The sequence below is a fragment of the Gambusia affinis genome, linkage group LG10 (assembly GCF_019740435.1).
Source record: "Gambusia affinis linkage group LG10, SWU_Gaff_1.0, whole genome shotgun sequence".
Classification (NCBI taxonomy): domain Eukaryota; kingdom Metazoa; phylum Chordata; class Actinopteri; order Cyprinodontiformes; family Poeciliidae; genus Gambusia; species Gambusia affinis.
In genome coordinates this window covers 24,184,917-24,197,454 of record NC_057877.1, presented here as the reverse complement: position 1 = coordinate 24,197,454, position 12,538 = coordinate 24,184,917, and the positions used below count along the sequence as shown (strand labels likewise).

The 12,538-nt window shown below is 38.7% G+C and overlaps 1 protein-coding gene across 2 annotated transcripts in view; it reads left to right on the top strand.

Annotated features, from left to right (window-relative positions):
* The window catches only part of tprb (translocated promoter region b, nuclear basket protein), a 30,232-nt gene that overhangs the window by 11,509 nt on the left and 6,185 nt on the right, over positions 1 to 12,538 (top strand). For both annotated transcript variants that reach the window (XM_044130577.1, XM_044130576.1), the window contains exons 25-42: positions 460 to 663; positions 766 to 953; positions 1,107 to 1,254; positions 1,360 to 1,497; positions 2,064 to 2,195; positions 2,536 to 2,666; positions 2,794 to 3,004; positions 3,599 to 3,745; positions 3,866 to 4,064; positions 4,414 to 4,607; positions 4,809 to 4,882; positions 5,529 to 5,719; positions 6,220 to 6,504; positions 7,270 to 7,424; positions 7,915 to 7,995; positions 8,130 to 8,306; positions 8,389 to 8,559; positions 11,452 to 11,545. In XM_044130577.1, coding sequence (XP_043986512.1) covers positions 460 to 663; positions 766 to 953; positions 1,107 to 1,254; positions 1,360 to 1,497; positions 2,064 to 2,195; positions 2,536 to 2,666; positions 2,794 to 3,004; positions 3,599 to 3,745; positions 3,866 to 4,064; positions 4,414 to 4,607; positions 4,809 to 4,882; positions 5,529 to 5,719; positions 6,220 to 6,504; positions 7,270 to 7,424; positions 7,915 to 7,995; positions 8,130 to 8,306; positions 8,389 to 8,559; positions 11,452 to 11,545 — 2,920 coding nt within the window. The remainder of the gene's footprint in view (positions 1 to 459; positions 664 to 765; positions 954 to 1,106; positions 1,255 to 1,359; positions 1,498 to 2,063; positions 2,196 to 2,535; positions 2,667 to 2,793; positions 3,005 to 3,598; positions 3,746 to 3,865; positions 4,065 to 4,413; positions 4,608 to 4,808; positions 4,883 to 5,528; positions 5,720 to 6,219; positions 6,505 to 7,269; positions 7,425 to 7,914; positions 7,996 to 8,129; positions 8,307 to 8,388; positions 8,560 to 11,451; positions 11,546 to 12,538) is intronic.

Below are 12,538 nucleotides of genomic sequence, written 5' to 3'. Positions count from 1 at the left end.
TAGTGATATTTGCCTTTTGTTGACATGAACCAGTGTTTATAGTTCATGCATTAACCTTATTTTTAATAGGTTAATTGAAAATAACCAGTGTAGTAAATTGTCTTAATAATAGTGAAACGGTGAGTTAATCAAAGAAAAATGCACATTTGTCTTTGATATTTTATTTAGACAATCAGAGCAAAAGGTAAATAATTTATTCTCAGAGCTCAATAAAGAGAGAAGTAGAAGAGTAAGAAGTGAAACTTAATTCATACAATTCTCTCTAATAATCTCTTTAGTAACAAACAGACACCTCCCATCCAACTCCCTCATCTCAAGGAGTCTTTTTCTCAGACTTCTTACAAATAAACATCTGTGACCCTGAACCAATGTAGACCCTGAATTACACTGGTGCTGATGGAGCTTGTTGGGAGCCCTGCACATGAACAACACATGAAATCTTTTTCTCCCTCCCCCAAGGCTAAGCTGGCAGCTGAAGCTCAAGATAAATACGAGCGGGAGATGATGCTGCACGCAGCCGACGTGGAGGCCCTGCAAGCGGCCAAAGCTCAGGGCCTGCAGGCCGCTGAGCTCAGAAACCAGCTGGAGGAGAAAGTCCAGCGGGTCAGCGCTGAGCTGCTGGAGGCCAGAGTCTCCTGGGAGGTGCAGGAAAAGATCCTAAAGGTTTGGTCAGGACAAGTTACTGCAAGCCAAAAGAAATTTAAATTAAAACATTATTCATTGTTTTCGTTTTTGATTAATTACTGTATCCATGATAACTTATAGGAGGAAACATCTAAGATGGAAAGTCGCTATGAGGAGCTGCAGAGACAGAACACCCTCCTGCATGAGCAGGTGCAAACCATGAGCACCAGCATGGCTGCCAATATTCAGCGTGCCGCCAATGAGAGCTCGCTGAACGTTTCTTTGAGTGAAGACGGAAAATCTCAAGATCAGCTGCTTGAGATTCTCAGGTAATTTTCCCCCTTCAAAGTTTTCTCTAGTATTTCAAAAAAAACAAACTTGAAGTCTTTCTCTTCTGTACTGATTAACATGTGCAGCTTTTCTTCGTGCTCTGCCCATTCTTGGTGTTTATTTTTCAATTTTATTCAAATTTTCATACGCAGGTTTGTTCGTCGGGAAAAGGAGATCGCTGAATCCCGGTTTGAGGTGGCACAAGGGGAGAGCTTACGTCACCGTCTGAGAGTTGAACACTTGGAACGAGAACTTAGGGAGGTGCAGGACAGTCTGACTGCTGCAAGCGAGAGAATGCAGGTGTGTTTCAATTGTTTAAAAATGCACTTACTATATTAACTTATTATCAGCATAAGTTTCCAAACACTTAATGTGTTTTGCTTCTAATCCCTCAATGTGTCTCAGGTGACTGCAAAGACTCTGGCCCAGCATGATGAACTGATGAAGAAAACTGAAACGATGAATATCTTGGTGGAGACCAATAAGATGCTGAGAGAGGAGAAAACCAAAATGGAGCAGGAACTGCAGCAAACTCAAGCTAAGGTGACCACCTCATATTATTGGAAAAAGCTGCTTGAACTCTTCATGCATCTGTTGCTCAGTTACAGTCAGAAATTCATGTTGTCACATATAAGCTTCATAAATTTCATCTTAATTTTGAGCCTTAAATTAACTATTTTACCTGGTTTTATACCAAGATGATATGATCATGAATTTCCACTAATAATCAATCACAAGGTCATAAATATACAGAAGGGCTCAAATGGAAACTCCCACTAATATTTTCAGTTTCTTCTCTGTTTATGGGTGTATTTTAGCCTGGATGTATAATTTGTATCTTGTGCAACTTAAAGTAAAATCCTAAATAAATTCCAACTTGCACACCCAATTTTTATTTTTTTTTAATTCAGCCATGTCATCATGGAGCATAGGAAAAAAATAATTGAAATGCACTAATATAAAAACTAAATTAATGACTTTCATGTCCATGATGAAGGCATCAAATGGAACTGCAACATTGTACATTAAGTTGTTAGATTTATTTCTAAATTCAGTTTTTGAAGTTTCACGTTTCTTCACACTCAACTCAAGAATGTCGTGTGTTTCAGGTGCAAAAGATGGAGTCGGACGTCTTTCCTCTGCAGCAAAGCAACTCTGAGCTGAGTGAGAAAAACGGCATGTTGCAGGCGGAGAAGGCGATCCTGGAGGAGGACATAAAGCGCTGGAAGGCTCGAACTCAGGTCAGTTTAGAGCGATTAAAGAAACAAATCTGGGAAAGTATGAAGTGCTACATTCCATTAATGAAAGAGAAAAGAAATATCACAGAGCAAACAAAGAAGAAAAAAACAAAGTATTGTTTTTAAGAATGAGTATAATTAACCATGTGCGTGTGTGAGAGTGTATGAGCAGATATGATGATATGAATAACATCATGTGGAGTAATTAAAAAGAGCGCAAAGAAAAAAAAACAAACAATTAACACTGACAATAATAATAAATCAATAAATTGTATGTATTTTCTACCTTGACATTAAAAAAGTTCTGGGAAAGTTTTATATTAATGATATCGTGTTCCTGCAGAATTTGCTGAGTCAGCAAAAAGATTCGGACCCTGATGAGTACAAACGTCTCAACACCGAGAAAGAGCTACATCTGAAACGCATACAGCAGCTCACGGAGGAAAACTCTCGACTTAAAGCTGAATTGAACAAGTAAGAGACTTTTTTTTTTTCTCTTTTGTGATGAAATATTGTTTAATCAAGTTACCGAAATTTTGACTTTTGTGGATGTTGTCACTTATTTTTCTCTAACCTGGCTAATATTTTCTTCTCCTCGTAGGATAAATAACCTAACAACGTCACTCCAGGGACAAATACAGAACATGCGTGAAAGTATGAGTAAAGGGAACGACGACAGAAATGTGTTGAGGAAGGACCTGGAAACTAAAAACCAGGAAATCCAAGAAAAAGTGCGAACCATCACCCAGGTGAAGAAAATCGGACGGCGCTACAAGATGCAATATGATGAACTAAAGGTGCAACATGACAAGGTAAGGGTTTCTCTCTGCCTCAGTTTAAACACTTAGGAGAAAATGCATCGTTGATTGAATCAATAACAATAAAAAAATCACCTACTGATAAAAATCTTAGCCAAATTATATTACAACAAGATAATTAAAAGGTTTTATTGCCTTCCTGAGCTGATAGGAATGATTACTATTAGGAGAAAAGATTATATGATGCCATGCTGTGAGGGAGCAGTTGCTATAAAACAAATATTTCTCAGACAGACCAAATGATTCCAGGGTTGCCATTTTAAATTGCCCTCAGCGTCTTAAATTAGCGATTAGTGCAGCTGGTAAACCGTTACTCAGTTCCAGAACAAGGCCAACATTTCCAAACTCGGTCTGATTTATCCTTCCATTTGTTATTGAGCACACAAACCTTGCAGTGATCAGCCTTTCTTGTTTTTGTAAAAAGTATTGCTCTCTCTATCGCTTTTGCAAACTGAATGAACAGAACAAACAAGTGAACTTCATTTTTAAACTATTCACTGATAGTAAAAATAGCTAATCCTCTTCACTGTGCCACTACAACTGATTTCTCTCTTCATTTCTGCTAATGTCTCTTTTTACGTCCTGCAGCTCGTTGCTGAGGCCGCTGCAGGCCCATCCCAAGACGAGGAGGCACATCAAGCTTCAGCTCAAGAGCTGCAGAGCGTAAAAGACTCCCTGAGTCAGGCTGAGACCAGAACCAAAGAACTGGAGGGACAGCTGGAGAACACCAACAAGGTTGAACATCACAAGTGTCACAAATTAAAAAACAAACACATAAGACCTGTTTTGATTTTGTTTAAGGCCTTTCTGATGTTTAGATTAAGAAATTGTTGTGTGTCTCCTCCTGCGCTTCAGGTGGTCACAGAGCGGGAGACTGAGCTGCGTAACGTCCAGGAACAGTCGTCCAGGCTGCAGACGGAGCTGAACCGCCTGAGGCAGGAGCTGCAGGAGAAAATGACGCAGGAGGAAACTTTGAGACAGCAGATGGCCGAAAAGGACGAGAAAACACGAAAGGCACTTCTGGTTGCCAGACAGAAGATCAGCCATGTCACAGGTGAGAGGATTTTGTCATATTGCAACATGTTGCATCCAACAAAAACGTAAGAATTGCCAAATCATTAACAAGGTTCAGATGGGTGCTTGAAATCCTTGAAAATGCTTGAATTTCAATTAGGTATTTTAGCTTACCTTCTCTCTGTTGTTCAATGTAGAACAGTATCGCAATATATTCTTAATGACAGTAATAAATATTTTTAAAAATAGTTTTTATCTCCAAAGTGTGATGCGGGAAAAGTTTGAAAATGTACCTTGAAAAGTGTACAAATCCTGCTTGTACATAAAAATAAAATGTTGTTTATTTCCATTATTGCTATATTAATTGCCTTTAAATGATTTGCTTTCAGCCACCAAAGAGCAGCTGCAGCGAGAGAATGAGGAGCTGAAGCAGCAGCGCGAGGAGCTGGAGGTGCGAGTGAGCGCTCTCAGGTCTCAGTATGAGGGGCGTCTCAGCCGCCAGGAGCGGGAGCTCAGAGACCTGAGGGGTCAGCAGGAGAGACAGGAGCAGAGAGACGAGCCCCCGGAGGCCGGGCCAAGCAAGGTGAACAGCCTCCACCACATCTCTATAGCACACATACATATTGGAAAACAGTAGAAATCTTCAAAGATTACAACCCATGACAGCCTCACTTTGCATATCAACCTCATTTATCTGTTTCAGATATATGTAGAAAATGTATCTTTGAAATTTCTGTCCCAGTCTTGTGCGCTTTTTAAGCAAATGTTTCTTTTCTCATTTTAGACTCAAGAGCAGCAGAGGACGACAGAACAGAGGCAGATCAGTCTGAAGACGACGCCAGCTGCAGACAGGGGCAGGTAAGTGTTAAAATTAATCCTCAAATCTCCGCTGACGTCATTCTACACAATGAAGACATTTACTTTCATTCGTAAATGTTCTACAGTCTGCAGCTCCCTGTCAAATCTACAATTATGGTTCATACGGGCGCTTAAAATCCTGGAAAATGCTTGAATTTCAGTTCCAGTTACAGGTTTTCAATATTTAGAAAGTGCTCAATTTCTGTACTAAGTGTTTGATTGGCAAACTGCACAGTTTTATAATGAAGTCTAATCTAACACTTGATTGAGCGTTAAAAACTAGAAAAAACATTAGGAAAAAAAACTACAGTTGAAACCAGATATTTTTACGGACCTAATAAAAAGACAAACACAATTTTTTCTGGCTATTTGAAGTTAAATCAGACTAAACTTTAGATCAGTTAGGATTAAACAAAATTATTTCTATTTGCTACATGCCAGAAAACTTAGAGAGGAATTATTTTTAGAATTTTTTTTTACTTTCTTTGTGTACTATGTATAGGGATTTAATAGAAAAACTGAATGTTTTGATGCTGTAACTGTTGGAACACCTTCACACCAGTTTCCTGATCAGGGCATCTCTAGATTTTCTCTGTGCATCTTTAAAATGTTCATTCAATTCATCATTTTTATTCTCCATCTACAGCACAAGCGCCTCTGAGCCGCCGACCGCCAACATTAAGCCAACACCTGTGGTTGCCACAGCCAGCAAGCAACCGGTCAACCCCGGCAACAAACCGACACCCCGGGCAAGCATCAGACCGATGATAACGCCGGTGCCGCCGCCAACACCCACCGCTACAGTCATGCCTACCACACAGGTGGAGACGCAGGAAGGTCGGTCCTTCTGCAAATATCTTTGATTTAAAAGATAAAACGCAGAAAATGTAGGGCTGCAGCTAGTAGTTATTCTGATGATTTACTCATTAGTTGGGTAAATGCACATAAAAATGCAAACAAAGAAATAATTTAATGAATTTTCTGAATAAGTCAAGAATATTATTGAATAAAATTCAACAGGATTCCTTCAGAGAATGTTTGATTATTTGTAGCTGAAATAAAGGTGGATAGCAAAAGGTGCTTTAATTAGTTTTTTTTTTTTTATGTAAAACTATCCAATCGGAGGAGTTCTGGTTAAAACTCATTTACTGACAAAGAAGGTTTTTATTTTAAATTCAAAATAGACAAATTTTTGGCTTTTTCAGCAAATTTTCAGCAAATTGTCTTATTTTAGAGTCTTCATACTCCAGTTAATGAGTAAATAATTATTATTTCATTAATCTATTAATTATTTTAACTCTAAAAAATAATTTTCTCCACCTGAACCTCATCAACAGCGATGCAGTCTACCGAAGCGCCGCCGGTGGAGCATGTGACCGTGTATGGAAGCGCCAGCGGCTCCGTTCGCTCCGCCAGTCCCAACGTCCAGACCACCATGCTGACCGTTCAGCAGACGCAGACTCAGGCCACAGCATTCGTTCAGCCGACGCAGCAGCAGAGCGTCAACCACCCAGAGCCGGACAATCGGGAGCCGTCGCCTGTTACGATCGAGGCCACGCCCAGTTCGCAGGTGGAATGGCCTTCAACATCCTCCTCCTCTTCCTCGTCTGTGTTTGGCACTGGTGAGACATTTGTTCCAAAAAATAATTTCGTTCTAGTATTACTTTTCTCTCAGTTTACCGTTCACCACAGACGTATTTGCACCCTTTACAATTGCATAAATGTTTCATTTGTCTGAATAAAATCTAAACTCTGCCTTCAAATATGTCAAAACTTCAAAATACCTTAAAACTTTGCAGCATTTACTGGACTCGCTTCCCCCCATTTATCTTTGCAAAATGCATCAACAGAGTCCAGAGTGAAATAAAACAAGCTGTGAAATCTAACTAATTAAGGCCGGCTGATAAACTGAATTGTATCGATAAATCAAATCTTTTGCATATGGAGATTTAATTTCAGGAAAATCTGGATTTAGTTTTCTTTTTGACCAATGCACTCCAGAGTTACAGCTGGTCACTCAGAATTCATTTGATCTATCACAGAAAGAAAACAAAATAATAAAGCTTTTGGTTGTAAGCACTTTGAACTGTCTTGATGCTGAAAATGTGCTATATACATAAAATTACCTTGCCTTACCTTAATGTGTAAATGATTTTGAATTCTTTTTGCAATGAAGTGCAATAAAATGGACCAAAAAGTTTATTCCACATTATATTACATCCATCAAACAAATAAATGGAAAAAACAAACAAATCTGGAAAATGAAGAAATACACACACATTCAGATTAATTTGAATTCATTTTCATTTCTGCAGGTTAAAAATGTATTGAATTAATGTATGCATCTTGTTTATGTACACATCGTACTAATGGCACCTTTACTCCAGTTTCAGCAACACCTGGGACCTCCGCCCTGTCCAAGAGACCTCGAGAGGAAGAGGAGAGCAGCGCTGCTGCGTTCACAGAGGTGGAGGCGACCCAGGAGGAACCCAGAGCTCCAATGGCCAAAAAGCTGCGCATCATCCAGAGGGTGGGACCAGAGGTGAGGAGGAAGAGAGGGGAGCAAGAGGGCTTTAATTTGACAAAATGGTTGTCTGGTAGATTTATGTTGGTGCTTGGAATCCTTGATAATGCCTGAATTTCACTGAGGTGTTTCCAAGGTTTTGAAAGTGCTTGATGTTCAAACTGCACAGTTTAGTAACATTTAATTAAAATCCTACATTTGGAAAAACGTTATGTACAAATGAAGTCAGATATTTTCAGTCACCTAGTAAAAAGACAGACAGTTTTTTTAAAATGAGATTAAACTTTTCTTGTTTTAGCTCAGTCACAATCACCACTTATTTATATTTGTTAAATATCAGAAAACTTAGCGAGAAGCTTTTTAGAGATTTTTCCTAATTTTAATTGTTTAAGCTTTTAATTTGAGCAGAAAATTCTGAATCGTTAAAATGATTTGTTTGGCTTGTTTCAATTTAACTAATAATTATTATTCCTAATGCCAATCGATGACGTATTGATTATGCTGTCAGGAGGAAGTGATGGCTGACGAGAGTGCAGAGGCCGAAGGGGTTGTGCCATCAGACGGCCAGGATGGAGCAGACGCAAGCCAGGTTCGCATCCGATGATTTTAACTTGTTTGAAAGTTTTTTTTCCCCTCTTTTATGTTTTTATTTATCACAAATACTGACACTTAGAAATGAATTAAGATTATATTTATATTACATTAATAAATTTTACCCTGCAGGCAGAGTTTTCAAACCTTGAGGAAGCGGAGGAAGATTCAGCCTCTCAGTCGGTCCCAGCAGAGCCGGCAGTCACCCCAAGTCAAAGTGAAACGCCTGACCAGCTGCAGCAGGAAGTCATCGTCATACTGACGGACTCTGAAAGCGAAGAGGAGGAGGAAGAAGAGGGAGAAGAGCAGGTAAAGGATTGATTGAACATTGTTAAAGTCTCTTTTTGGGAAATGTCCCGGTTCCTCTCATTGCTGCTTTGTAATACTGCAGGACTATGCAGAGGAGGAGGAAGAAGATGAGGAAGAAGAAGAGGAGGAGGAAGAAGAGGAAGAAGACGAAGATGAGGAGGATGAAGATGATGGGGGGATGGAGGAGGAAGGAGAGGAGAGCAACGAAGGAAGCGGCGATGGCAACGAAGTTTATGAGGGAGACGATACAGAGGTTGGGACCAGTGATGGCATAGTTACTTTGAAAAAGTAACTTTAATCGGACTACTGATTACTCCTTGAAAAAGTAACTTAGTTATATTACTGACTACTTGATTTGGAAAGTAACTAAGTTACACTAAAAGTAACTTTTTAGTTACTTTCAGCAGCTGCTAACAACAACACTCCACCTACTGTGAAAATAACTTTGATCTTTGCCAAAACTTAATTGTAAGCTATTTTATAATGGTAACATCAACAATGTGTCTCCACTGATAAGGTTGAACTGAAGAGGAGATTGTAGAAAAAAACAGTACAAAAAATAAAAAACGTGAATAATTTGTGTGGTCCACTGTTGTGTGGAAAACTCCAAGAAGGATTTTAAAGCCCCCCTCCCCCAAGCATCCAGGTTCTGCGTTTGGTGTCACAGCTCAGAGCTCCTCCTGCAGCTCCACCACTGAGATGGCCGCACAGATTTGTGACACTTATCTTAATATTAATAATTAGAATGGCGTAATCTTGCCATTATAATTATTGGCAACTACGGACACGTTCATTCGTGGCTGTTTTTACGTTTATTGCGCTATTTATATTGGTCTCAATGTCTGCAGTTTTCTGGAGTGCAACGCGAAGCTCAATGTCATTCAGAGGTAATATATTAACTTGACATTAACTAAGACACAGCGGGACGGATCATCCAGGAAATGATGGACAAGGAGAAACTGAGTAAGACTCCCTTAATGACGGACAAATTCTGGGATTTATTATGAGTCTGCTTTTTCCAAACCCAAATGAGCAACTTCACGTTCAAAAACGAGCCCAAAAAGGCGCAACCCGCCGCTCATTATATTTGCAAGCGACTTTAAAACAATGAAGCCCAAAGCCGTTTATAATAATCGGACTTGGCGACAGAAACTCAAAATAGTTCCAGTTTTTCCACCAACAAAATGCGCATCTCCCTCCATTGTTTACATTTCTGTCGCATAGAGACGTCGGTCACTCGACAAGACGAGTAGAGCAATACGATTAAATAACAAAAGAAGATAGTAACACAAAAATGATTTTGAGAAGTAACTGTAGTCTGACTACTGGATTTGAAATAGCAACGCGTTAGATTACTCGTTACTGAAAAAAGTGGTCCGACGTCAGTAACGCGTTACAAACTAACGCGTTACTGACATCACTGGTTGGGACACCAGAAAATAAATCTTGTTCTCATGAAATGATTCGTCATTAATCGCCTCCCACATATTATTTTTCATTCCAACACACTCAGCCTTTCCAGCTCATACTGTGTTGTTCCAGTGTCTGTTTTTCACTTGACCTTTCTGTCATAATTCTGTACTTTTGTCTACATTATTAACTTTTACTCTTTTGTTAGTTGCTCATATTCAGTCAGATGAGTCAGTGTCTCAAAAGTGACATTTAATTCCCCTCTGAAAACAGAGACGCACCAATCCGCTTCGTTGTTGTTTCTAATATTGGCTTTTGTACAAAAACAGTTGTTTTTGCGCCAGAATTACTTCAGTTTTTCTGCAGACTGAATAAAGGCTCAGCAGAGATGGCGCCTCCTACATGACAAATAAAGAACAAGGATTCAGTATTTGTAGGACAACTTGATGCTTCAGTTACACACATGTAATTATCAGCGAATTTCTTCTTATTGGAAGCGATAAAAATATTTTGAAGTGACAGAGAATCTGTGAAGGGAGCTGAAGATTAGGGTGATGGCAAGGAGGCCTTTTTACCTCAAAGATTTGAAGCTTATCACCAAAGGAAAATAAAATGAATTTCTTTTTTCTTTTGCAAAGAGCGTTGAGACGTCACTTGTTGTGAAGTGGCTCTATATAAATAAACTAAAACTTCACTGGAAGCATAAATTCTGAGAAGAGCTCAATTTCTGTTATGCCAATAATGGCGTTTAGATCAAATGTATTTTTATTTATACAGCTTTTACATCGTTTGTTTCTGATAGGAGACAGGTGTGTCTCTAACTATGATAAACGTCTCCATTAAATAAAAATTATTTTTTTGTGCAGTGCCTTCCTTGAAGGCAAAAAGAATCAATAACATCTTTTCCAACCATGCGGTAGTTGTAATACAACACTGTCAAGTTTAATTTGTAATTCAAATTTGTAAAACTTTTCCTGTCCATGGAAATCAAGTTGATTGCATCAAGCCACTAACTTTGCAGCAATAAGCATTGAAAATAAATTTTTTCTAGCTTTCGTACAATATTATACAAAACAAGGTTCAACTATTGGACAGTGAAATTATCCAAAAAGCTGTCAGCATCTCCAAATCCTGCATACTCCGTAGACAGAAAGCACAAAATGATAGCAGAACAATTTTGTTCAGCCTTTCTGTTATCTGAAGCTTTACTTTATCTTGCTCTCTTCTGGCCTATTGAAGTCTTAAAATGTAAAAACTCCAGCTCATATTGACTCTTCTTCTAGTAACATCATCCACACTGAAGGGTTTCTTTAAGGTATTACATTTTTGGGTTTGTGCTCAATCAAGTCAGGTGATCAACACAGGATTTCTTGTTTTTTAGTTTGTGTGTTTAAACAGATTTCTATTTAGTTTCACACATTCATCACCTTTAAGAACGAATAATCCTTGTGAGGACTAAAGACTTGTCATTTTGATTCCTGGTTAAAGCTTTTAGGGCTGGTATTAGTTTTTTTCCACCTACTGAAAGGCATCTTTGTTCAATGCAGTGAGTCGGTAATTTGTGTCTTCTGCTAAGCAGTCATGTGCCAGTTTCATTCACAGTCACCCATCTTTCTCCCCTGTATTTTCCCCTTTCCTTCACTTCATTCAACATTTAATATTCATCATTTTTATTTATTTTTTTTCTTTTTCCTCGCTTTCTTTCATAATTTTCCTGCGTTCCTGCTCTTCCCAGGGAGCTGATGTCACCGACCCGGGCACTGAGACAGAGGAGAGTCTGGGGGCGTCGGACTCCACCCAGAGGCCTGCCGATTCCCAGACACCAAACTGTAAGATCCAGGAAACCCCGTCAAAAACATGAACTGTGTAGATCTGATTCATACTCTCCACCTCGGCTTCTAATTAGTTATCGGCCACTTAGCGATGACTGGAAAAGATGTAAAACATTTGCTGGGGAGAAAAGGTGAAACTGGCCAAAATAAATCCTCTCCAACACAGGACGGTCGTTATTATCCAAACTAACGTGGGGATGTTCTCTTACATGTTGTCAAATATTGATACTTTTGTGCAAAGTACTGATTTTGGCTAACAAAAATTCTGTACGTCCTGCTTTTTTAAATTAAATCGGACCTTAAAGGCAGTCAACTGTAGAAGCAGAAAGCTCAAAAACATTCTCACTGTCTAAATGTACTCATTACTTTTATTAAAGTATTCATTTTCCTTCTTTGGATCAGTATGGAAAGAGAAAATAGGCTAGTGGAAAATTATTTTATCCCCTCTTTTTATGCTTTTTTTCCCCCAAAATTATTCACCCTTCCATCTTTTCATCTGCCCATTCTATCTCTCCAGTTGGTGAATTTTACACTCTTCTATAATTAAACCCTGACACTCATAGTGAACTTTTGCATTTGCATTTTATCTGTAAATTGTATGAAAAACTGGAAGATTAAGTCTCAAAAAAATGCTCAGAAACCTGATTAGATTTGTATATTATTTAATAACTATGTAAAATAAAGAACTTGAGAATACTCCAAGAAACAAAATCTAGCTACGTTGGAAAACATCCAAAAAACAGTCTTGGAATGTTTTTAGGTTTGCTACATTTTTTTTTTTTTTAATCTTCCAATATAGATAGGTAATAGATAATCCATATTTGTGAATAACCAAAATCTACAAATACTTGAGTCCCAGTATTAGACACTCATAACTGTCTCTCTCTTTCCGCTCGAAAGCCGTGACGACCCGATTCCAACCATTAGTCCAACCATTTCACCACGAACTTGAACAATCCTCATTTGTCCCCCAAACTCTGCCAAAACTCT